This window comes from Tenebrio molitor, chromosome 4, assembly GCF_963966145.1.
Source record: "Tenebrio molitor chromosome 4, icTenMoli1.1, whole genome shotgun sequence".
Classification (NCBI taxonomy): Eukaryota; Metazoa; Arthropoda; class Insecta; order Coleoptera; family Tenebrionidae; genus Tenebrio; species Tenebrio molitor.
In genome coordinates, this window is record NC_091049.1 from 1,132,473 (window position 1) to 1,158,777 (window position 26,305).

General features: G+C 34.4%; 2 protein-coding genes across 7 annotated transcripts in view; both read right to left on the reverse strand.

Moving 5' to 3' along the window:
* Positions 1-5,119: 5,119 nt before the first annotated feature.
* Positions 5,120-26,305, reverse strand: part of LOC138128765 (zinc finger Y-chromosomal protein 1-like) — a 51,078-nt gene continuing 29,892 nt past the window's right edge. For 3 of the 6 annotated variants that reach the window (XM_069044952.1, XM_069044951.1, XM_069044950.1), the window contains one exon: positions 23,426-25,783. In XM_069044952.1, coding sequence (XP_068901053.1) covers positions 23,994-25,769 — 1,776 coding nt within the window. In that variant the 5' untranslated portion in view covers positions 25,770-25,783 and the 3' untranslated portion in view covers positions 23,426-23,993. Of the gene's footprint in view, positions 8,627-10,131; positions 10,774-15,645; positions 19,288-23,425; positions 25,784-26,305 lie in introns of those variants that run through there. The other 3 variants (XM_069044949.1, XM_069044948.1, XM_069044947.1) reach the window with 2 other exon arrangements.
* Positions 7,254-18,511, reverse strand: LOC138128193 (zinc finger protein 64-like). Its single transcript, XM_069044382.1, has 3 exons — positions 17,901-18,511; positions 11,602-12,338; positions 7,254-8,017 (listed from the first exon to the last, which is right to left on the reverse strand). Exons 1-3 carry the CDS (start codon positions 18,509-18,511, stop codon positions 7,254-7,256), a joined length of 2,112 nt encoding a protein of 703 aa, XP_068900483.1.

Consider the following 26,305-nt stretch of genomic DNA (forward strand, 5'->3'; position numbering starts at 1 on the left):
CATTTGTTTTAAATTTGACAACTGCACCGACGATTTTCCCTCAAACAAATACATTTAACTTATATAGGTACACCACAAAATTTTACACTAGGGAGTAGTAATATGACCGTGCATAAAGAATCAAACATAAAGTAACATGACTTTTTTAGTTCTCTCAGCATAAAACACAATCAGCATTTCGTATACTCTGGATTAACTGCTTTGTGCATTGTAAATTTCTAATAAAACTCTCGTTTTGGTTTATTATTTCTGTGCAATAGAAATGGAGGAAACTGACCATCTGATCGACTCTGGAATTTCCATTCGACTCAACGTCGAACATTTGTTGAAATGCAATCTTAATAATTAATAAAAATAAAGTGCCGTGACAACTGTCTAAATGTCAATAAATTCGCTCTCTAATAAAAACGCGCCAAATGTTGTTGCAAGTGCTTCACTGCAATCCAATGGTGCTACAGAAGTTAGGAAACGCAAAAAATGGACTATGGAAATGAATATTTTCATTATACGGGAATATTTTCGGATCACGAAACTACAGGATGTTGTGAGTACTTACAGGCTTGATTTATTTAAAGCGTTCCAAAGTAAGTACCCCCAGTTTCCTGTTACTATTCAAAATTTAGCTGACCAGAGGAGAGCCATTATGAAGAAAAACTATATCCCTTCGGCAATTTTAGAAAAGATCAAAAATGATGTAAAGTTAGAATTGTCAATTAATTATTCTGACAATAATGAAGTTTCTAATAATTTACTCCAAAATTCTGTTGAACCGCAAAGTTTACAAAGTTTATCTAATCATAATGACTCTTTCTGTCCAATTCTCGATTCACCAAACACCATACAAACAGACATACATAATTTAGACTTGAGTTATAATGATATACATGTTATTAATCAAAATTTTTACTACCATCAAAATTTTAAAGAACAAATTGAAGATGAATTTAATAGAACTCTGAACGAATTTGAACATATAGAACCATTTAATAGACCACTATTACCTAAACAACAAAGCTCCAAAAAATTCTTTGCAATGATTGAAATTTTAAATCAATTCATTTTACCTAAATTTGTAAATAACACCACAAGTTTTAAAAAATTACACAGTATTATATATAGTGGAGCTTTAACAATTATCAGATTAAATGGATCAAAAGAAATTGGCCAGACAAATAATATAAAAGCGAAAGAATTACCAAAATGGGAACAAAGACTAAATAAACGTATTAATAATATCAGACGAGATTTAGGTAGAATAACTCAATATTTAAAGGGTATAAATTCTAATCATCTAAATAATTGTATTCAATCCATTTTAAATAACAACCGAATACATTGTTTAAAATATAATGAATATAATAAAACATTAATAGAAATCAAAGACACTTTATTACAGAAGTTAAATATTTATTCTAAACGACTCAAAAGATATAAAAATAATAAACAACGGAAATTGGAAAACAAACTATTTAGAAATAATGAGAAGTTGTTTTACAAAAATTTAACAGATAATAAAACTCAAACTAATAATGGTACACCAAATATAAACGAAATTAAAGAATTCTGGTCAAACATATGGTCAAATGAAGTTCAATTTAATAATCAGGCAGAATGGATTCCTCATTTAGAAAATGATATACCAGATAGTAATAATCGACATCATATTCAAATTAGCCTTGAAATTTTAGTTAAAAATATTAATAGTTCACATAATTGGAAATCCCCTGGAGGTGACCAAATTCATAACTTTTGGTTAAAAAAATTTACTTGTATTCATAAATGCTTACTTGATCACTTTAACGGATTTATTAGGGAACCTAACACATTTCCAGAGTTTTTGGCCCATGGTATAACATATCTGAAACCAAAAGATTCCGATACTAAGAATCCATCAAAATATAGGCCAATCACATGTCTACCTACAATTTATAAAATTATGACATCTTGCATTAAAGTAATAATTTACGACCATTGTCAAAAATTAAATATACTTAATGAAGAACAAAAAGGTTGTATTAAAGAGTGTTTTGGTTGTAAAGAACAACTCATAATAGATACGGTAATAATGGAACAAGCTAGAAAAAATAATAGAAATATTTATACCGCATTCATAGACTACAAAAAAGCCTATGATTCAGTACCACATTCATGGTTAATTAAAATTCTTAAAATTTATAAAATTAATTTGGATTTGATTAACTTTTTATCTCATATTATGATATTTTGGAGAACTACTTTAAATTTATCAATAAACAATACTAAATTAAAATCCGAGCCTATTCAAATTAAACGGGGAATTTATCAAGGAGATTCTTTAAGTCCTTTATGGTTTTGTCTAGCCATTAATCCTTTGACAAATCTATTAAATAGCACTGGATATGGTTTCAATATTAGACTTAATAATACCACACTATCCAAATTAAATCACCTTCTTTATATGGATGACATAAAACTTTATGCATCAAAAAAGAATCACATTTTATCTTTACTAACAATAACTGAAAATTTCTCAAATGATATTGGAATGAGTTTTGGTATTGATAAGTGTAAAATGCAATCAATATGTCGCGGTCATTACGAACATTTAGAATATATAACTCAAGAAGGAGAAATCATTAAAAATTTAAATAAAGGAGAATTTTATAAATATTTAGGTATTAATCAATCAAATCATATTCAACATTCAATTATAAAAGAAAATTTAGAAAAGCAATTTTATTTAAGAATTAAATCTATTTTAAAATCAAAATTAAACGGTAATAATTTAATTAAAGCAGTTAATACATATGCTGTTCCATTACTGACCTATTCTTTCGGTGTTATAAAATGGTCCAAAACTAATTTACAGAACATAAACATTAAAACTAGAGTTCTTTTTACCAAATTTAGTAAACACCATCCTAAATCTGCTATTGAAAGATTTAATTTACCACGCGAAAACGGTGGTAGGGGTTTTTCAAATTTAGAAGTACTGCTAAAAAATCAAATTGCTTCACTAAAAAATTATTTCCTCAATAGAGCTCGTGATAACACCTTTTTTAATGCTTTGGTTTCAGCCGATAAAGGCTACACACCTTTAAATTTAAGTGATAATATAATTTCAGATATTGTTAAGCCAAATATACCTGACACTATAGCAAATATAAAACAGAAGTCTTTACATGGGAGATACTTTAAAGAACTGGAACAACCAGAAGTTAATATTCAGGCCTCTCATGCATGGCTTAAGAAATCAAATATTCACCCTGAGACGGAGGGTTTTATATTTGCAATACAAGATCGTGTTATAAATACAAGAAATTATAAAAAACACATATGCGGTATACAATCGATAATTGATAAATGTAGGATTTGCGGAACTGAAGGGGAAACAATTGAACACATCATTTCTTCTTGCACCGTTTTGGCTCAAAGCGAATATAAAAAACGTCACGATATATTCGCTAAAATTATACACATGAATTTAGCTGTTAAATTCAATTTATTAAAGAATACACAACAACATTATAGTTATACACCAGAAAGTTGTTTGGAAAATGACAGTTACAAGTTATATTTTGATAGAACAATCTTAACTGACATTCATATTAAGCATAACAGACCAGACATTATAATTTTAAATAAACAACAAAAGCAAGCATATCTTTTAGATATAGCTGTTCCAAATTCACATAATATAACACAGACATATAACACAAAAATTAATAAATATTTAGAGCTGTCCGTTGCTATGAGAAATCTTTGGTGCTTAGAAAAAATTTCGATTTTACCACTTGTAATTTCAGCAACGGGAATAGTACCGCAATCTCTTTTTAAAAATTTAAAAATTCTGGATTTAGATAACACATTGGTAGTTGAAATTCAAAAAGGTATATTATTATACTCATGTCACATCGTGAGGAAGTTCCTTAACATTGACACAGAACATAATACACAACAAAGTCAAAATGCGGAGGCGAGACGCCGGTAATTATGTTGATAAGCACTGCACTATTACTTGATAGTAATATCCGTAATAGTGTATGTACTCCGGCAAAATTGCCGTGCCGCCGGGTGGAGGTGGGATAGTACAAATAAAATAATAATAAAAATTATCAAACCTAAAATGACCTTGAAAAAGTTGTGGAGTACGTTTAGAATTTGTAAATTTGAAACCATACGAAAAAGCAGTTGTAATTCAAAATTTCTACTCAAAATAACAATTACAAAGACACAATTTCAGTTTACTTTTTCTCCTTATCTAGTAAACGCTTGCACCGTACATTTCTTGTTTTGACAAGATATGTCCTTGTGGTCTTTTTGCTGTGTATTTACACTGACAATAAGCAAGCCATTTAACTTTATTTTTATTTGCACATGAATTAGTTCAATTCCTTTTTGTTTGTTGTATCTTTGGGCAGTTCGTATTATTTTATTCTGAATCTTTGCTTTATCTCTAAATCTAGCACAAACACCGTTCAACGTAGAATGTTCACGTTTGCATGTTTTAAAAGATAATGTGTTGTACTTACCGAAGTTCGGGGAATTCAAAAGTCTTGATAAAAAAATCATATATTTTATTGTTGAAATATCATGTTTTATGGTATTTTTGTAATTTTTGTCTATTTAGATCACAGAAAAACAATGGCAGAACGTTGTTTACGAACTGTCAAAAGTCAGATGTTGGAGTACGTTCACTAATACAGTCCGCAATGGAGAACCATTGAAACTGTTTTTTTTTTGTTTCATTATTTAAAAAACGATTAAAATAGAATAATAAGGTGTTTTTCTGCGAAGCAAGAATTAGAATATTGGCAATATTGTCATCTTCGTGATCAGTCCATGAAGTCACAGACAAACGGTTCCAAGTTATTGGGGCTTTTATTTCTATGTATGATCAACATTGAAATTAAAAAATGACAGTCAAGAGACATTAGGGACACAGGAGGATATCCTTTTTCAAAATACTGTGACAAGTGTTGGTTGTGTAAATTGTCATATAAATAATATGTAGGCATTGGATTTACCTTTTCCGATAGAAGTTTAATTATTTATACATTATGATAATGCTAAAATAAAAATGTATCTTATTACTTTGTTTTTATTTGTATAAAAATATGAACTGATTGTTATGAAAACCTTGCTGTATAAATTTTTATTGATCTCAATGTATTACATACTAACTGAAGACCTACATTTCTCTCTTTATGGTCAATATAGCAATACGTCTGGACGCAACTCGGAGACAATTACTTATAATAAAAAATCAAAAATACAATGTTACACTGAAGACTTAAATTTAAGAAAAGGAAAGATTAAAATAGTAATTAACGTTATAAGTCCGGGAACTCATAGTTTACGGTACGAGTGAGACGTTTAAGAACGAGGCGACGAAGGAGCCGAGTCTTGAAACTCGAAACGAGTACTGTAGAAAGAGTTCACGGACAAATGTCGTTATGTATTTGATTTCATCCTGCCTCAGATTTCGTTTGAAAGAAACATTGAAATTAATTTCAAAATAATTCAACAAATGCTCCCCCCCATCTAGTCACATTTTTGGAACATGATTAGCAACGGCTGTTTGGCAATTGTTTATTTTGTTGAAATAATTTGGTGCGTCAAAATGACTTCTAAAGCAAATCCTCCAGAAATTGTAAGAAAATCTGCAGAAGCCTGTGCTGAATTAATACCTAGCAAGTCTGGTGAGAGGTATCAAAAACAATTCAGCCATTTTTGTAAATGGAAATCAGAAAATAATGTGAAGAAAATTACGAAAGAGGTTATGCTGGCTGGCCTATTTTTTAGATTTGGTTTAAATGGTTGTATTATTTTATTTGTGAACTAACGTTTTTAGTCTGAGAAAGTAAGTGCATCTTCTTTGTGGCCGAAATAGTTAAATTAGATGTAGTTTTGAATAAAACATTTCTTAAACCTGAATAATTGTTATTGCGATTGTTACTTTTGTGTTTCCAATAGCAACACTTAACTGGCGTCCGGCCGTTTTTTGCGTTTTCCCGGATTCAAACTGATGACGTAAAGTATTGAAATTTGACGCAGGATGAAATAAAAAATATTACAACTTGTAATATCCCCAAGAAAAAAGACGAGTCCATAACTCCCTTATTTATCGGAAGATTTTAATTATCTGTACACCAAATTAAATGGTTGTTAATAGGCTACAAAATGGCCTAATAAATTCAAGTATAGCCCTACGGGCTTCAAGGGTAAACTGTCAAAAAAATTTTTTTAATGGGAATACATATTTTTTTGTACTAATTCTGATAGAGATTTATATTCTGAAAACAAGAATGTATCACAAATATACACTTAAATACCAAAAATTCACAAAAAAAAATGTAAAAAAACGCTACTATCGTCTATGTTCCATTTTGCGCTAAACATTGGCGGCATATCTGCGCAATCCCACATGTTATTGTTTGTCATTTGTTTTTCCAGCTACCTTAATTTGGTTATTACACTGTAACGCAGTGCATTTTGATAGCTTTTCGCTTGATGCTCGTCATTTGTTTCAAAAGTTAGGGTTATTTTTTTAAATGTGAAGTTATGCTTGTGTTGTTTTCAGAATTAAAATCTCTATCAGAATTACTAATAAAAGGTATGCAATCCCATTTGAAAAAAAATATTTTGACAGTTTACCCTTGAAGCCCATAGGGCTATACTTGAATTTATTAGGCCATTTTGTAGCCCATTAACAACCATTTAATTTGGTGTATAGATAATTAAAATCCTCCGATAAATAAGGGAGCTATGGACTCGTCTTTTTTTTTGGGGACACCTGTATAATACAATATGACCGATCAAAAAAAAAAAACAGATAAGGGGTAGCTGCACAAAACAAAATTTCTGAAAACGTGTCGCGTAACTTAAACAACTGTCACTGACGAAAATGTCAAAATTGACAAGTGAGACAGTTTAGTTCAAAAATGTTTTTTAGTCGAGAAGTCAAAATACTATGCATGATTGAATCTTCTTTCTGAAACGGGAACGAAGAAAACTGTGACTGCCTTTTCCACCATCGCTGTTAGTGCGACTAAAGCTACGCGACACCTTTTCAAAAGTTTTGTTTTCCACAGCCGTCCCTTGTATCTTTTCTGCTGACCATATACCTTTAACCTTTACATCATTTCCTTCGTTAAATTTTTTTTAATGTTCAGTGTCCTTGCGGATGGAACGTCACCACGCCAATCCTCCTTTCCTACTATTTTTAATGGCACGTGTCACATTCAAACCACTCATGTTCGGCTCGTTTACTATCACACTTGAACTTCTTTGGTAGAATGCAAGGTTTTTTGGTGCCTGTTCAGGTTAAATTTCGTCTTAAATTTGCACTGGCACTTGTCACAAGTGAACCATCGCACGGCTTCCGGGGCGGTGTGTTTGAGCACCATGTGATGTTTCAGATTGTTCTTAGTCTTCGTCCTGTATGCGCAGTTGAAGCAGTAGAACCATTCCGCTTCTTCGTCTGGTTTGTGCAGTTTCACATGACATTTCAGGTTGTTTTTCCGTTTTGTTTTGTAGCAGCACTGCTCACATTGAAACCACACCGCCTCTTCGTTCGGCGTGTGCTTGAACCGCTCGTGTTGCCTCAGTTGCCGCCTTTGCCTTGCTTTGAAATCGCATTTGTCGCACTGCAACCATACGTTCGAATGGTGCAATTTTGCGTGTCTTTGCAAGTCGTCTTTGATTTTGGACTTGTACGGACACTTGTCGCAAGCAAACCACTGCACGGCTTCGGGTGTGGTGTGTTTCAGGTACATGTGACGTCTCAAGTTTCCTTTACTCCGAGTCCTGTACTCACAATTGAAGCAGTAAAACCACTTTCCTTCTTCGTTAGATTTGTGCAGATTCATGTGACGTTTAAGAGAGTGTTTCAGTTTTGTTTTGTAAGAACACTGCTCGCATTGCAGCCACAACGCTTCTTCGTCTGTTGTGTGTTTGATCAGTTTGTGATATTTCATTTTGCATCTATGTTTCGCTTTGAAGTCGCACTTGTCACACCTGAACCATTGGATCTTATCTTCATCAGATTTGTGTCCAGTTAGTTTGTGACTTTTAAGATAGCTCTTCAGTTTTGTTTTGTAAGCGCACTGTTCACATTGAAACCACGATGTTTCTTCACTTGACGTGTGTTTCATCAGGTCGTGATGCTTTAAGCTGTATCTTCGATTTGTCTTGTAGTTGCATTTATCGCAACTGAACCTTTGAATGTCTTGTTTGGAGAGATGCAGGTTTGCATGGTTACCAAACGTTACTATCTCGAAATCTTCTTTCGTTTTAAAACACAAAGTATCCAAGTGTTTGATCCACATTAACGCTGAATATGTTTCGAACGAGCACTCTCGACAGATGTAGCTTTTTACTTCAACGTCATTTTTCGGTTCGTCGATCCTCTTTCTATGATATTCTCTGATGTGTTGTTTTAAAATTATCACAAGATCGCTTCCAAAATCGCACTCTTTGCAGTTGTATTTTTCTAGAGAATTTGTTTCGCAACTATGTGATGGGAACCGGTGAAAAAAAAGTGATCTGCTCACGTAAGGACATCTGTCGCAGTCGTGAATCCTTCCGCATCCACATTTCAGGATGCTCCGTGTGTGTTCCAAATTTGCCATTTTAATGTTACAATCTGAAAATTAAAGTTGAAACAATAACATAAGTTCGAAAGACACAATTTCAGTTTACTTTTTCTCTTTATCTAGTAAACGCTTGCACTGTACATTTCTTGTTTTACTTAAAAAAAAAACGGGAAATGAACTTTGACCTAATGTGAATTGGAAATTTAATTTGTCAATTTATGTCAATTTGTGCCTGTTTGACAGTAGTATTTCTGACACATAAGTGCAGTTTTTTAACCTAAATTCTAAAAGGCCGTTTGAAACTATAAAAATTGAATAAAATTTGACAGAACTTTTTCTGACAGTTCCCGTTTTTTTTTGAAGCCAACCGTATTATTATTATTTTATTCTGAATCTTTGCTTTACCTCTAAATCTATCGTATGATCAAAAAGTTTTTGGATCAGGGTTGCCGTGGAATTAACAAGCTATCTATGAAATTATTTATTTCAATTATTTTTGACATTTACTTGACAATTTTCAAGTTAGCAGGTTATAATTCAAAATGTTTCAACGAGGACATACAATTTTTATTATCAAATCATACTACAGTAATGGAAATCGTGGTGAAAATAGTAATTAGGTTTATTCGCCTCCGTTAATGTTTAAATGAGTTCCGTGAGAGATTAGCGCACTACATTGAAGTACAGTTAATTTCAAAATTATCGAATACACCTCAAAAATCAAGATGTCGATATATTACAGTTTTCTCCACACGTAAAGATGCCTTTTTGAAATTTGAGCGTCATATTTTTTATGTAGATTAGGTGAGTTTGACAACATAAAATGTCGCTGATATTTTAGAATACCATAATAGTGTCTGTTTTATCCTCTGCACGATGCTCTTCGCGATGTTATAATACTGAGCTACCTCTGGATTGACCACTCTTCTTCTAATTTGGAAAGAATAATCGTTTTCGCATTTTCGGTTAGGTTAAGCATTTTGTTTGTCAAAATTGACACTGATCATTGACAAAAAATGTAAGTGCATTTCACACTGTAGAAAATTAGGTGTATTTACTCCATAATTTGGAAATTAACTGTACAGGGTTATTCTAAATGATTGTAGTCGAAGCAAGCCATGCCCATGTTAACATATTGTGAAATTTTCGCCGCCTTGCTGCGAACTGTCATTGTCATTTTTTAGGTGAAAAGTGCGGCGATGAAAATTTTATGTATTTCTTTTTAAATTAACGATTGAATCTAACAAGACTGAGTTGTTTAACTCCTCTGTGTGAACGGTGTTTATTCACTTATTCACATTATTTTGAAAATTTTTATATGGAGCGGCAACCATAAATTTTACATTCAGTTTTTACGCCAATTTGGACTACAATCATTTAGAATAACCTTGTACAATAAAAACTACGGGCAATAGAAGTAAATAATTCTGTAGATGGTTTTTAGATTTCATTGCTATCGCGATCCAAAGACTTTTTGATCATACGATAACACAAACATCGTTCAACCTAGAATTTTCACGTTTGCATGTTTTTGAAGATGATGTGTCGTACTTACCAAAGTTCGGGGAATTCAAAAGTCTTGATAAAAAAAATCATATTTTGTTGAAATATCATGTTTTATAGTATTTTTGTCTATTATTTAGATCACAGAAAAACAATGGCAGAACGTTGTTTACGAGCTGTCAAAAGTCAGATGTTGGAGTACGTTCACTAATGCAGAACCATTGAAACTGTATTTTTTTTTTCATTATTTAAAAAAACGATTAAAATAGAATGATAAGGTGTTTTTCCGCGAGGCAAGTATTATTATAGAATTAGAATATTGGAATTTTCGTGATCAATCCATTAAGTCACAGACCAATGGTTCCAAGTTATTGGGCTTTTAGTTCTATGATCCTCAAGAGCAACATTGGAATTTTAAAATGACAGTCAAGACACATTAGGGATATAGGCACGGATATAGGAGGATATCATTTTTCAAAATATGTACTGTGACAAGTGCTGGTTGTATAAAGTGTCAAATAAATAATATGTATTGGATTTACCCTTTCCGAGAAAAGTTTAATTATTTATACATTATGATAATGCTAAAATAATAATGTATCTTATTACTTTGTTCGTATTTGTATAAAAATATAAATTAATTGTTATCAAAAACTTTTAAAATGTATACATTTTTATTGATCTCACTGAAGACCTACATTTCTCTCTTTATGGTCTAATAGCAATTTAGCAGTACGCCTGGACGCAACTCGGAACTTACACTGAAGAGACTTAAATCGAACAACAAAAAACAAAAAAAGAAAGATAAAGGTGGCTGTGCAAAACAAAATTTCTGAAAACATATCGCGTAAGTTAAACAACTGTCACTGACGAAAATTTCAAAATTGACAAGTGACAGTTGTTTAAGTTAAAAAATGGTTTTCACTCGAGAAGTCAAAATACTATGAATGATTGAACACCTGAAGCGGGAACGAAGAAAACTGTGACTGCCTTTACCATTCACAACCTGTTTTTATTGGACTTTCGGCAAACCCTTTCTTCATCATCGCTGTTGGTACGACTAAATCTACCCCACACCTTCTCAAAAGTTTTGTTTTCCACAGCCGCCCCTTGTGTCTTTTCTTTTGACCATATGCATTTAACTTTCACATCATTATCTTTATTCCAAAAAAAAACTTTCCTTTGTTAATTTTTTTTTATGTTCATTCAAACGAATACGACTTTTTCTTTTTCTTGTTTCGTTGTTACGTAGAACATTGTGGCGTCCTTCATCGACGTGACCTTGCGGATGGAACGTCACCACGGCAATCCTCCCTATCTTAACCTACTATTTTTAATGGCATATTCAAACCACTCATCTTCTTCACCGAATTGTGCACTTTTGCGTGTCTATATAAGTGGTATTTGTTTTTGGACTGATACTGACACTTGTCACACGCAAACCACTGCACAGTTTCGGATGTGGTGTGTTTCAGCAATATGTGACTTTTCAAGTTTCCTTTCCTCCGAGTCCTGTACTCACAATTCAAGCAGTAAAACCACTTTGCTTCTTCGTCGGATTTGTGCAGAGTCATTATGTGACGTCTAAGAGAGGATTTCAGTTTTGTTTTGAAATCGCATTCGTCGCACTTCAACCATTCAACCGCTACGTCCGAATGGTGCAGTTTTGCATGTTTCTGTAAATCGCCTTTGGTTTTGGACTGGTACTGACACTTGTCACAAGCGAACCACTGCACAGCCTCGGGTGTGGTGTGTTTCAGGTACATATGACGTCTCAAGTTGTCTTTCTTCAGGGTCCTGTACTCACAATTGAAGCAGTAAAACCAGTTTGCTTCTTCGTCAGATTTGTGCACAACCATTATGTGAGACTTAAGAGAGGATTTCAGTTTTGTTTTGTAAGAGCACTGTTCGCACTGCAGCCACAACACTTCTTCGTCTGGTGTGTGTTTGATCAGTTTGTGAAGCTTCATTCTGTACCTTTGTTTTACTTTGAAGTCGCATTTGTCGCATTTCAACCATCCGCTGTCATCTTCGATCTTTACGTCCGAATGGTGCAGTTTTACGTGTTTGTGCAAGACGTCTTTGGTTTTGCATTGGTACTGACATTTGTCACAAGCAAACCATTGAAGAGCTTCGGGTGTGGTGTGTTTAACCAACATGTGACGCGTCAAGTTTTCTTTTCTCCGAGTCCTGTACTCGCAATTGAAGCAGTCAAACCACGTTCCTTCTTCATCGGGTTTGTGCAGATTCATGTGACGTCTAAGAGAGCATTTCAGTTTTGTTTGGTACGCGCACTGCTCACATCGAAACCACGATGTTTCTTTATTTAATGTGTGTTTCATCCGGTCGTGACGTTTTAAAATGTAACTTCGATTTGTCTTATAGTTGCATTTGTCGCACCTGAAGCATTGAATATCTTCTTTGGAGAGATGCAGTTTGGCATCGTTACCAAACGTCACTTTCTCGAAATCTTCTTTCGTCTTAAAACACAAAGTATCCAAGTGTTTGATCCACACTAACGCTGAATATGTTTCGAACGAGCACTGTCGGCAAACATAGCTTTTTACTGCAACGTCATTCTTCGGTTCGTCGATCCTTTGTCTGTGAAATTCTCTGATGTGTTGTTTCAAAATTATCACAAGATCGCTTCCAAAATCGCAGTCTTTGCAGTTGTACTTTTCTAGAAAATTTGTTTCGCAACTGAATGATGGGAACTGATGAAAAAAAACTGATCTGCTCACGTAAGGACACCTATCGCAGTCGTGAATCGTTCCGCATCCACATTTCAGGATGCTCCCTGTATGTTCCAAATTTGCCATTTTGATGTTTCAATCTGAAAATTAAAGTTTAAGTCGATAACAATGACTGCAAAATACGCAAGTGCGTTCACCAGATAAAGAGTACAGTTGACATAGTACCTTCTATTAATTCATATACAGGCTGTTTTCTAAAAAAAAAAAAACTGGGTCATGTGGAGATTCTAAAGAGTCCAGAAAACCATTTTTTTTTAAATCTAAAACGGTAGGGGTAAACTAACCCTGTCCATGCACATTCTACGCCACAGACACAACAATAGTAAACAATAAGTTAAACCGTAGCAACGCGGCAATGCTATGAATAAAAATGCAACAAAATTATTATTGTTTCTTGACAACCCCAATTACGTTTTTAATTAACTATTAATTCAGAAGCGTTCTATCTAACAATTTGAACTAAGATTTAATTTATTTTTATCTCGAAAACGAAAATACATACTATGTATTAAACTAGGCAAAAATGAATAGGGAATTTTTCCTTTTTTGAATTTTTTTTAAATACAGTTTAAAATTTGTAATGAAATGTGTTAAAAATATATTAATATACACATTAAATGTAATGTTTCAAGTACTTGTAACATTTTATAGTCATTTACGAACCAAGTGCGGGAAGACGATGTTCCCGCATGAGCGCGAGCATGAGCACGAGCGACGAAGGAGCGAGTGCCTTTAATTAATGCGCGAATGAACGGAAGATGTCTTCACGCAAGCGGTTCGTACAATATTTTTTGTACGAAAATTACATTAATTTTTTTTGTTTTAATACATTAAACATAAACGACCGTAAAACCAAGTAGGCAGTGATCTTTGGTTATTGGAAACAATTGCTTCACTTGATATTTCAATTTTTGCAATAATTTGTGAATTTTGTAGGAACAATTTTCAACGATTATAAATCTTTCCGTAATTTTTTAATGGAGGAAAACCCACGGAAATTGTATTTTATGAACTAAATTTTATTATTATCAAGACAGATTTTTTTTCGAATGCCTCAAAGGGCCAGTGTTTTTTGCAATTTTTAGATTCGAGTCGACCGGGAAGCACTCGTTTCGGAGCGAGCGTTGGATGTTGGAAGCGTTGCTTTCAAGGCTATGAGTACAAAAAATTTATTTTGTGTTGAAGAATACGTGGCAGGATTGGGTCAATTATTTTGCTTTCCAAGAAAAATTGTGAAATTCCCTATTCATTTTTGCCTAGTTTATTAGTTAATTTTTTGTGTTTGACTTCTACTCATCCTCTCGTATTAGCAGTCTTTTTTTGTACTAGCATCTAACACCCTGCTTATTTTATTTGATTGGCACACTTGTTTTACATTTGACAACTGCACCGACGATTTTCCCCCAAACAATTTAATTTATATAGGTAGGTACACTACAAAATTTTACACTAGGGAGTGGTATTTAATATGACCGTGCATAAAGAATCTAACATAACTAACATGACTTTTTTAGTTCTCTCAGCATAAAACACAATCAGCACTTGGTATACTCTGGATTGACTGCTTTGTGCAATGTAAATTTCTAATTAAACTCGAGTTTTGGTTTATTATTTCTGTGCAATAGAAATGGAGGAAACTGACCATCTGTTGGACTCTGGAATTTCCATTCGAGTCAACGTCGAAGATTTGTTGAACTGCAATTGTAATAATTAATAAAATAATAATAAAAACTAATCAAATCTAAGATGACCTTGACAAAGTTGTGGACTACTTAAAATTTGTGGATTTGAAACCATACGGAAAAGGAGTTGTAATTCAAAATTTCTACTCAAAAGAACAATTACAAAACAAGTTCGAAAGACACTATTTCAGTTTACTTTTTCTCTTTATCTTGTAAACGCTTGCACTGTACATTTCTTATTTTGACAATATATGTCTACATTTCTTGTTTTGACAAGATATGTCCTTGTGGTCTTTTGCTGTGTATTTACACTGACATTTTAATTCATACACTAAAAATCCCATAAGCAGCGGTGTTTTTGTCATTATGACAGCGAAAAAAGTTTGCCCTAACTTTTCCAGTGACAAAACGGAACCTAACTTTTGAAAGCGTCTGATTCTAGTAGGTCTCCGTCATAGTGATTTACGTATTCATTAAATTGTCTTACCGAATTACACTCAAGCTTTTTTTTTTGGTGGAAGTAAACTTGACATTTATAATTCGAGTTTTGTTGTCTGGCAATTAAACTCAAAAAACTATCAGAAAAAATTTCTCGTCCTACGGACTCGGTAATTTTTTCAGAGGCAGTTTTTTTCGTTAAATTGTCAGGCAACAAAATTCTCATTGAAATGTCGTTTACTTCGACAAAAAAAGCTCTGCTGTAATTATAAGTGACAATAAGCAAGTCATTTAACTTCATTTTTATTTGTACATGAATCAGTTCAATTCCTTTTTGTTTGTTGTATCTTTGGACAGTTCGTATTAGGTACGTTTTGTTGGGACATAACCGGAATCGGTTTATGGTGGAACGACCGTTTTATTGGTGCACAAAACCGACTCCGACGAAACTTTTCATTCCGTTAAACTACATAGAATGGTCGGTTTGAATGTTAGAAAGTGGGGATTTTATGACAAAACTGTCAAAAATTTTAAGCCGTTTTGTTGGTGGGATGCATTCCGTCTGGATGACCCAACAAAACGCACCTATTATTTTTTTCTGAATCTTTGCTTTACCTTTAAATCTAGCACAAACACCGTTCAACATAGAATGTTCACGTTTGCATGTTTTAGAAGATAATGTGTCGTACTTACCGAAGTTCGGGTAATTCAAAAGTCTTGATACAAAAATCACATATTTTATTGTTGAAATATGTATTATGTTTTGTAATTTTTGTCTATTTAGATCACAAAAAAAAAACAAGAGCAGAATGTTGTTTACGAGCTGTCAAAAATCAGATGTTGGAGTACGTTCACTAATTCAGTCCGCAATGCAGAACCATTGAAACGGTTTTTTTTTGTTTCATTATTTAAAAAAACGATTAAAATAGACTGATAAGGTGTTTTTCCACGAGGCAAGTATAATTATAGAATTAGAATATTGGCATTTTCGTGATCAAACCATGAAGTCACAGACAAATGGTTCCAAGTTATTTCGCTTTTATTTCTATGATCCTCAAAAGCAACATTGAAATTAAAAAATGACAGTCAAGAGACATTAGGGATGGAGGATATCTTTTTTCAAAATATTGTGACAAGTGCTGGTTGTGTAAAGTGTCAAATAAATAATATGTATTGGATTTACCTTTTCCGATAGAAGTTTAATTATTTATAGTCGTTTTCAACGACATCCGTGCTGTCAGTGTCATTTTTAATATGTTTATGCAGATTGTATACACAAATTCATAACCAGGATTCAGAGAATAAGCAAATCCTATTTAAAAAAATACAAGAAATAGAGGTTATGGTGAAACATCAACATCAACAACAAATAATAAAAGTCAGTCTTCAACATGGTGTAAAACATGGTTAAACTAGGTCATCCTGGGAATTCAAATCAGACTAAGTACATATTTTCTTTGATTTGTTTGAAATTATAGAAAATAATTTGAATTTGTCAATTTGTTGCGTCAAGCTAAATTGTCAAGTTAGGAAATTCAAAATTACTAAACTGAAACAGCAAGTAATACCAACATATGTACTGTCATTGTGACAGCACGGATGTAACTGAAAACGACTACCTAGGTATATACATTATGGTAATGCTAAAAATGTATCTTATCACTTTGTTCCTATTTGTATAAAAAATAAATTAATTGTTATCAAAAACTTTTAAAATGTATAAATTTTTATTGATCTCAATGTACCTATTACTAACTGAAGACCTACATTTCTCTCTTTATGGTCTAATAGCAATACGCCTGGACGCAACTCGGAACTTACACTGAAGAGACTTAAATCGAACAAAAGGAAAGATTTAAAAAAATATTTCAACTTGTAATACCGGGTGATCAAAAAGGACTGTTTAAGTTGGCAGTACAATTAAGAAAATTTTATATTTCGGTTATTTATAACACTGCAACCGGGTATGTTTTGTTGGTTTATTTGACAAATATCTGATGTAGGTATAGCATTAACAACGACAAGCCATCAACAACCGAAAGTTACTCCTGTTATACAATTTAAAATACAATTCAGTGTTACCAACTTAAACAGTCCTATTTGATCACCCCGTACAATATGACCGATCAACAAAAAACAAAAAAAAAGATAAGGGTGGCTGTGCAAAACAAAATTTCTGAAAACATATCGCGTAAGTTAAACAACTCTCACTGACGAAAATTTCAAAATTGACAAGTGAAAGTTGTTTAAGTTAAAAAATGGTTTTCACTCGAGAAGTCAAAATACTATGCATGATTGAATCCTGTTTCTGAAACGGCAACGAAGAAAACTGTGACTGCCTTTACCATTCACAATCTGTTTTTATTGGACTTTCGGTAAAACCTTTCTTCATCATCGCAGTTGACTAAAGCTACGCCACACCTTCTTAAAAGTTTTGTTTTCCACAGCCGCCCATTGTCTTTACCTTTGACATCATTATCTTTATAAAAAAAAACTTTCCTTTGTTTATGTTCCTTCAAACGAATACGACTTTTTCTATTTTTTCTTGTTTCGTTGTATCGTAGAACATTATGGCGTCCTTCATCGACGTGACCTTGCGAATGGAACGTCACCACGCCAATACTCCTTATCTTAACCTACTATTATTAATGGCACGTGTCACATTCAAACCACTCATCTTCTTCACCGAATTGTGCACTTTTGCGTGTCTATACAAGTGGTATTTGTTTTTGGACTGATACTGACACTTGTCACACGCAAATCACTGCACAGTTTCGGATGTGGTGTGTTTCCGCAATGTATGACTTTTCAAGTTTCCTTTCGTCCGACTCCTGTACTCACAATTCAGGCAGTAAAACCACTTTGATTCTTCATCGGATTTGTGCAGAGTCATTATGTGACGTCTAAGAGAGAATTTCAGATTTGTTTTGAAATTGCATTCGTCGCACTTCAACCATTCAACCGCCACGTCCGAATGGTGCAATTTTGCGTGTTTATGCAAGTCATCTTTGGTTTTGGACTGATACTGACACTTGTCACAAGCAAACCACTGCACAGCTTCGGGTGTGGTATGTTTCACCAACATATGACGTCTCAAGTTATCTTTCTTCAGGGTCTTGTACTCACAATTGAAGCAGTAAAACCAGTTTGCTTCTTCGTCAGATTTGTGCACAACCATTATGTGAGATTTAAGAGAGGACTTCAGTTTTGTTTTGAAAGGGCACTGTTCGCACTGGAGCCACAACACTTCTTCGTCTGGTGTGTGTTTGAGCAGTTTGTGATGCTTCATTCTGTACCTTTGTTTTACTTTGAAGTCGCATTTGTCGCATTTCAACCATTCGATCTTTACGTCCGAATGGTGCTGTTTTACGTGTTTGTGCAACTCGTCTTTGGTTTTGCATTGGTACTGACACTTGTCACAAGCAAACCACTGCACAAATTCGGATAAGGTGTGTTTCACCAACATGTGACGTCTCAAGTTTTCTTTCCTCCGAGACCTGTACTTACAATTAAAGCAGTAAAACCACTTTCCTTCTTCGCCAGGTTTGTGCAGATTCATGTGACGTCTAAGACAGCATTTCAGTTTTGTTTTGTAAGAACACTGTTCGCATTGCAGCCACAACGCTTCTTCGTCTGTTGTGTGTTTGATCAGTTTGTGATACTTAATTCCGTTTTTGTATTTTGCTCTGAAGTCACACTTGTCACACCTGAACCATTGAATCTCTTTTTCATCAGATTTGTGTCGAGTTATTATGTGACGTTTAAGATAGCATTTCAGTTTTGTTATGTACGCGCACTTCTCACATCGAAACCACGATGTTTCTTCATTTAATGTGTGTTTCATACGGTCGTGACGTTTTAAAATGTAACTTCGGTTTGTCTTATAGTTGCATTTGTCGCACTTGAAGCATTGAATATCTTCTTTGGAGAGATGCAGTTTTGCATCGTTACCAAACGTCACTTTGTCGAAATATTCTTTCGTTTTAAAACACAAAATATCCAAGTGTTTGATCCACACTAACGCTGAATATGTTTCGAACGAGCACTGTCGGCAAACATAGCTTTTTACTGCAACGTCATTCTTCGGTTCGTCGATCCTCTGTCTGTGATATTCTCTGATGTGTTGTTTCAAAATTATCACAAGATCGCTTCCAAAATCGCAGTCTTTGCAGTTGTACTTTTCTAGAGAATTTGTTTCGCAACTGAATAATGGGGACTGGTGAAAAAAAAGTGCTCTGCTCACGTAAGGACATCTGTCGCAGTCGTGAATCCTTCCGCATCCACATTTCAGGATGATCCCTGTATGTTCCAAATTTGCCATTTTGATGTTACAATCTGAAAATTAGAGTTCAAGTCGATAACAATGACTGCAAAATATGCAAGTACGTTCACCAGATAAAGAGTAAAGTTGACAGAGTTCTATTACTTCATATACAGGTGTTTTCTAAATGCTAGTACAAAAAAAAACTGGGTCATATCGTAGCCAACGTTAAATAACTAGCCGTGCTGAGAAAAAGGCAACGTCGCAATCGTTCAGACTGGCGGACCGGGTGAACCTCCGAACATCGAACGCCTAACAAACATAAAGGCGCGTTTTTACACGTTCTCAATAAATTGACATTGTTTATTAGATGATTATTAGTATTACAACAATTCCCATCTTACCCCCATGGAGGATGATATCTAATTTTACACTGTCCAGCAGTAGCGGCTCGTAACAAAATCAGAAGGGGGAGCAAACTTTTTTTTACAGACAGAATACCTACCTAGATATTTATAACAAAGGTGCTGTGCTACATACTTTTCCTCATCACCGTAGAGGTAGAGTGCAAGATGCGTTTATTTACTGTGGTTTCCCCAGTAGGCCTAATCCACAATAAGAAAAATTCTTCGTAACAAGTAACTAAATAACTTGTGGAGATAAGTCTAAAAACTTTTACTTGAAGACATTCATTAATATACATTTTTGTCTCAATATTTAAAGAATTATTAAAATTCAATGTAAAAAAATATATACTTACCAAATTCAACAATTTTATGTTTCCAACCAATCAAATTAAGTTCGATTGAAAATGTTGTTATTAAATCATTAAAATTGTTTATTATATCTGCTTTCATAAAATTCTCTACTTCATCGTTTTGCCTTTTAGAAATTGTTTCACCCCTAAACTCTGGATCAGTTCTCTCTTTAATTGCTGGCTTTGATAGATAAGATGCTAAATTTGGAAACACGCTAGGAACAGCCGCATTTTTTAGTCTGGGGCTTTTTAAAAGCAATTGTTTACCGTTTCCATCAGGTTGCAAATGTTTATCATATAAAATCATATCATCAGAACTAAAATGTAATTGACAGACCACACTTTAAGCTGAAGTTTTTTCAAGGGATTGCTTTTAACCATGCTTGTTTGCGCTCTACATTTTTAGGAAATTTGAAAACACTTACACCGCGATTGTTTTGTGCATTTCTTAAAGACGAGTCGTAATTACTTTTACAACCTGTTACACAACACCTACTAGGCATGTTTGAATAATATTTAAATTTTAAATACCTGTTAGAAGTTAGAACCAACGATATTTCGTTTAACACACAAAAGTTAGGTTAGGTTTGTCTCGGTTTAACTTCCACCAAGTTGACGGCTTTAATTCCTGAAGAAAATGCCACAATTTATTTCACAAACTCTATACTAAATTCCCTTCAACATTTAAACAATTTGGTAGCTTAAAATTTTGGAAATAAACACAGTTTTCTGAAGTTAAAACGTTAAGATCACTGTGTACACAAATGCAAATCTGCACAAACTGACTCGGTCCTAGCAGAGAGTATAGGATAGAGGAGAAGCAGCCCGTAAGAGCCAATGTTAAATTATAGTATACGAGTTTCAGCGCCTCTAGTGTGTGAGACTCTTAAACATAATGAATAAACTGTTCCTCCCGCTCCCCGTTTCCCCTTAGCAGCCTATGAACTGAATAGTTACGAGTCTGAAACACTAGAGGTCGTCACTTACACTTATATTTCTGCTTCCCCTCTATTCTATACTCTTTGGGTCCTAGGTCTGCGGGCATTGTTGCCAAATTTACTTGAGCACGGCTAGTTCATTTAACGTTGGCTACGGTCATATGGAGATTCAAAAGAGTCCTGAAAACCTTTTTTTTTAACTAAAACGGAAGCGATAAACTAACCCTGTCCATGCACATTCTACGCCACAGACAAAACAATAGTAAACAATAAGTTAAACCGTAGCAACCCGACAATGCTATGAACAAAAATACAACAAAATTATTATTGTTGCTTGACAACCCCAAATAACGTTTTTAACTACCTTATTTTTAATCTCGAAAACGAAAAGGCTTATTAGATCATTTTTTTGTGTATGAGTTCTACTCCTCCTCACCTTTTACCAGTCTTTTTTTGTATTAGCATTTAAAAAACAACCTGTATATTTTATTTTATTGTCACATTTGTTTTAAATTTGACAACTGCATAAAGAATCAAACAAAAACCACATAAAATGACTTTTTTTATGCCAAAAAATGGCCAATTTACACAAGAACGAGTTGAATACAACGTTTTTTTGTTCGACGAGCCCCTTAAAGGCTCTAAATCGCTTAAAATCTTTAAAATTAGCTTGACGTTTCGTTTTGACAAATTGCCAAATTTATCAAAATCCGTTCACACAGGAGAAAATTCTCAAATTCTGACAGTGTCGAACAAAAAAAAATTGTAGATTTGAAACCATACGAAAAATCACTTGTAATTCAAAATTTCTACTCAAAATAAAAAATACCTACAAAACAAGTTCGAAAGACAATTTTACTTTACTTTGTCTCCTTATCTATAGTCTTTGCCAAAGCCAAATAACCACCAACACTGCATTCTACCCAAAAAATCAACCGGCAACGTGGTACACTTAGATTTGATTGGTCTAGCATTCTAGTAATATCAAAATTGTCATTATCCACTTAGTGCAATTTTATTTTCACCAACATAATTCAACAGGTGGTGGTTATTTGGGTTTGGCACGGCCTATAGTAGAGCTTGTGCCAACTGTCATGATCGATGACCTTGACAAAAGCTGCGCGAAGGCGGAGCTCAATTTTGATAAGTGAAACGTAAAAACGTCGGCCGTTTAGTTCAAATTTTCAGGGTGGCGGCAAATTTGCATTTTACACTGTTCAAGGATTTGGATTAGAATGTCCGACATTATCTAAGGACTTCTCGGCTTCTCGCCAAATAAATATCAACATAAATTAGCTCACAAATCTGTAAAGCGTGACAAAATGGTACCGACGTTTTTAGTTCGAATAGTACAGACGCTTCGGTACGCATTTTGGTTTCTGCGTCATCGATCATGAGAGTTGGCACGAGCTCTAAACACTTGCATTGTACGGTCGGTGGACAAAAAAACTGGGATACTCAAAATTTCTTACATTTGTATCAAGCTTTTAATTGTCACGATAAGGTCAAATTATAACTGACTTTTACAATCACAGTTATCTTGTCAGCTGTAATGCCGGATCTAACTGAATTCCAAAAACACCTAATTAGACAACGCCTTGGGCTTGGGGAGAGTATTACCATATGAGCAATTGCTAACGAGCTAAACGTAAGCAAAAATACTGTTTTGCTCGCCAAACAAATGTCTGTAAGTATCACACGTGGCATTTTTGTCTTACCATACCATAGTTAACCCATTTGTTAGCAAGCCTGAATTAAACGGTGCAAATTTGGATTTGAACAGTTGTCATTTTTGTCTCAGTTTTTTTGTCCACCGACCGCACATTTCTTGTCATTGTGGTCTTTTGCTGTGTATTTACACTGACAATAAGCAAGCCATTTAACTTCATTTTTATTTGCACATAAATTAGTTCAATGCCTTTTTGTTTATTATATCTTTCGGCAGTTCGTGTTATTTTGTTCTGAATCTCTGCTTTGCCTCTAAATCTAGCACAAATACCGTTCAACGTGAGTGTTCATGTTTGCATATTTTTGAAGATAATGTATCGTACTTACCGAAGTTCGGAGAATTCAAGTCTTGATAAAAAATCACATATTTTATTGTTGAAATGTGTATTATGTTTTGGAATTTTTGGTCTATTTAGATCACAAAAAAAAAAAACAATAGGGGAACGTTGTTTACGAGCTGTCAAAAGTCAGATGTTGGAGTGCGTTCACTAATACAGTCCGCAATGCAGAACCATTGAAACTTTTTTTTAATGAATTAAAAAACGATTAAAATAAAATGATAAGGTGTTTTCCCCGAGGATAAATTAGAATATTAGCATTTTCGTGATCAGTCCATGAAGTCACCGACAAATGGATTGGGCTTTTATTTCTATGATCCTCAAGAGCAACATTGAAATTTAAAAAACGACAAGTCAAGAGGCATTAGGGAATGGGGATACAGAAGGATATCCTTTTTCAAAATACTGTGACAAGTGCTTGTTGTGTAAAGTGTCAAATAAATAATATGTGTTGGATTTAAGAAGTTTAATTATTTATACTCGTAATTCATTATGATAATGTTAAAATAACAATTTACCTTATTTACTTTGTTCTTATTTGTATAAAAATATAAATTAATTGTTATCAAAAACTTGCGTTTAAAATGTATAAATGGCAGTGGTGGCTGTGCAAAATAAATTTCTGAAAACGTGTCGCGTAACTTAAACAAGTGTCACTGACGAAAATGTCAAAATTGACAAGTGACAATTGTTTAAGTTAAAAAATGGTTTTCACTCGAGAAGTCAAAATATGCATGATTGAATCATCTTTCTGAAACGAGAACGAAGAAAACTGTGACTGCCTTTACTATTCATAACCTTTTTTAATTGGGCTTTCGCCAAAACCTTTCTTCATCATCGTTGTTGGTACAACTACGCCACACCTTTTCAAAAGTTTTGTTTTCCACAGCCGTCCGTTGGTGTCTTTTCTTTTGACCATATGCATTTAACCTTCATATCATTATCTTTTTTTTTATATTCGAACGAATACGATTTGTACTTTTTCTTGTTTCGTTGCATTCAAATCTTCGGCTTGTTTACTATAACACTTGAACTTCTTTGGAAGAATGCGACAGTTTTTGGTGCCTGTTCAGGTAAGATTTCGTCTTAAACTTGCACTGGCACTTGTCACAAGTGAACCATTGCACAGCTTCCGATGTGGTGTGCTTGAGCTGTATATGATAATTCAGACTCTGCTTACTCTTCGTCCTGTGCTCGCAGTTTAAGCAATAGAACCATTCCGCTTCTTCGTCGGGTTTGTGCAGGTTCACGTGACATTTCAGGTTGTCTTTCCGTATTGTTTTGTAGGAGCACTGCTCACATTGAAACCACACCCCCTCTTCGTTCGGCGTATGTTTGGACTGCTCGTGTTGCCTTAGCCGGCACCTTTGCCTTGCCTTGAAGTCACATTTGTCGCACTTCAACCATTCCATCCTCTTTTTGATCTTCACAGCTACCTCCGAATTGTGCAGTTTTGCGTGTCTGTACAAGTCGTATTTGGTTATAGCCTGGTACTGACACTTGTCACAAGCAAACCACTGCACAGCTTCGGATGTGGCGTGTTTCACCAACATGTGACGTGTCAAGTTTCCTTTCCTCCGAGTCCTGTACTCACAATTGCAGCAGTAAAACCAGTTTGCTTCTTCGTCGGATTTGTGAAGAGCCATAATGTGACGTTTGAGAGAGGATTTCAGTTTTGTTTTGTAAGAGCACTGTTCGCACTGCAGCCACAACACTTTTTCGTCTGATGTGTGTTTGATCAGTTTGTGATGCTTTATTCTGTATCTTTGTCTTGCTTTGAAGTCGCATTTGTCGCACTTCCACCATTCAACGGCTACGTCCGAATGGTGCAGTTTTTCGTGTTTCTGCAAGTCGTCCTTGGTTTTGGACTGGTACGGACACTCGTCGCAAGCAAACCACTGCACAGCTTCGGGTGTGGTGTGTTTCACCAACATGTGACGTCTCAAGTTTCCTTTCCTCCGAGTCCTGTACTCACAATTGAAACAGTAAAACCAATTTGCTTCTTCGTCGGATTTGTGCAGATTCATGTGACGTCTAAGAGAGCATTTCAGTTTTGTTTTGTAAGAGCACTGATCGCAGTGCAGCCACAACGCTTCTTCGTCTGATGTGTGTTTGATCAGTTTGTGGTACTTCATTCTGCATCTGTGTTTTGCTGTGAAGTCGCACTTGTCACACCTCAATCCTGATCCTGATTGGATCTCTTCTTCATCAGATTTGTGTCGAGATATGTGACGTTTAAGATTGTATTCTCGGTTTGTTACGTAACCGCACTTTTCACATTGAAACCGAGATGTTTCTTCATTTGACGTGTGTTTCATCCGGTTGTGACGTTTTAATATGTATCTTCGATTTGTCTCGTAGTTGCATTTGTGGCACCTGAACCATTGAATGTCTTCTCTGGAGAGATGCAGTTTTGCATCGCTACCAAACGTTACTTTCTCAAAATATTCTTTCGTCTTAAAACACAAAGTATCCAAGTGTTTGATCCACACTAACGCTGAATATGTTTCGAACGAACATTTTCGACAGATGTAGCTTTTTACTGCAACGTCATTTTTCGGTTCCTCGATCCACCCTCTGTGATGTTCTCTGATGTGTTGATTCAAAATTATCACAAGATCGCTTCCAAAATCACACTCTTTGCAGTTGTACCTTTCTAGAGAGTTTGTTTCGCAACTGAATGATGGGAACTGGTGTAAGAAAGGTGATCTGCTCACGTAAGAACAGCTGTCGCAGTGGTAAATCCTTCCGCATTCACATTTCAGGATGTTCCCTGTATGTTCCAAATTTGCCATTTTGATATTACAATCTGAAAATTAGAGTAAAGTTGGCAGAGTACCTTCTATGGTGTGATCAACAATGACTGAATCTGTTGGTGACAATGAAATTTGGCAAATTTGGAATTTACCATCAAAGGTTAATTTTTGTAATAGCATAAACATAACCGGCGTAACCAAAAATGTCATAAAATTGTAAAAGAAATTATCGTCCCAAGTGCATAAAATCACTATATTTCTGGTCCTACTTTACCATTTTGTCGCTGTTAATGTTACGTCAAATATCTGTCAAATAAACCAACAAAACATATCAGGTTGTAATGTTGCAAATAGCCGAATAAAAAATGTTTTTTAATTGTATTGCCAACTCAAACAGTCCTTCTTGATTACACCGTGTGTTTGAGAATTACTGCAATTAGATGTTGTTGTACCGTGCCTTCAAATAAATTTGGAATTAGAGTAGGCGTTAATTTTATTATAAAGTTGGTACTGGTAACATGGACTTTTTAAAGGCACAGCAGGGACCTTGGACAGCACAATACACGTGTTTAAAC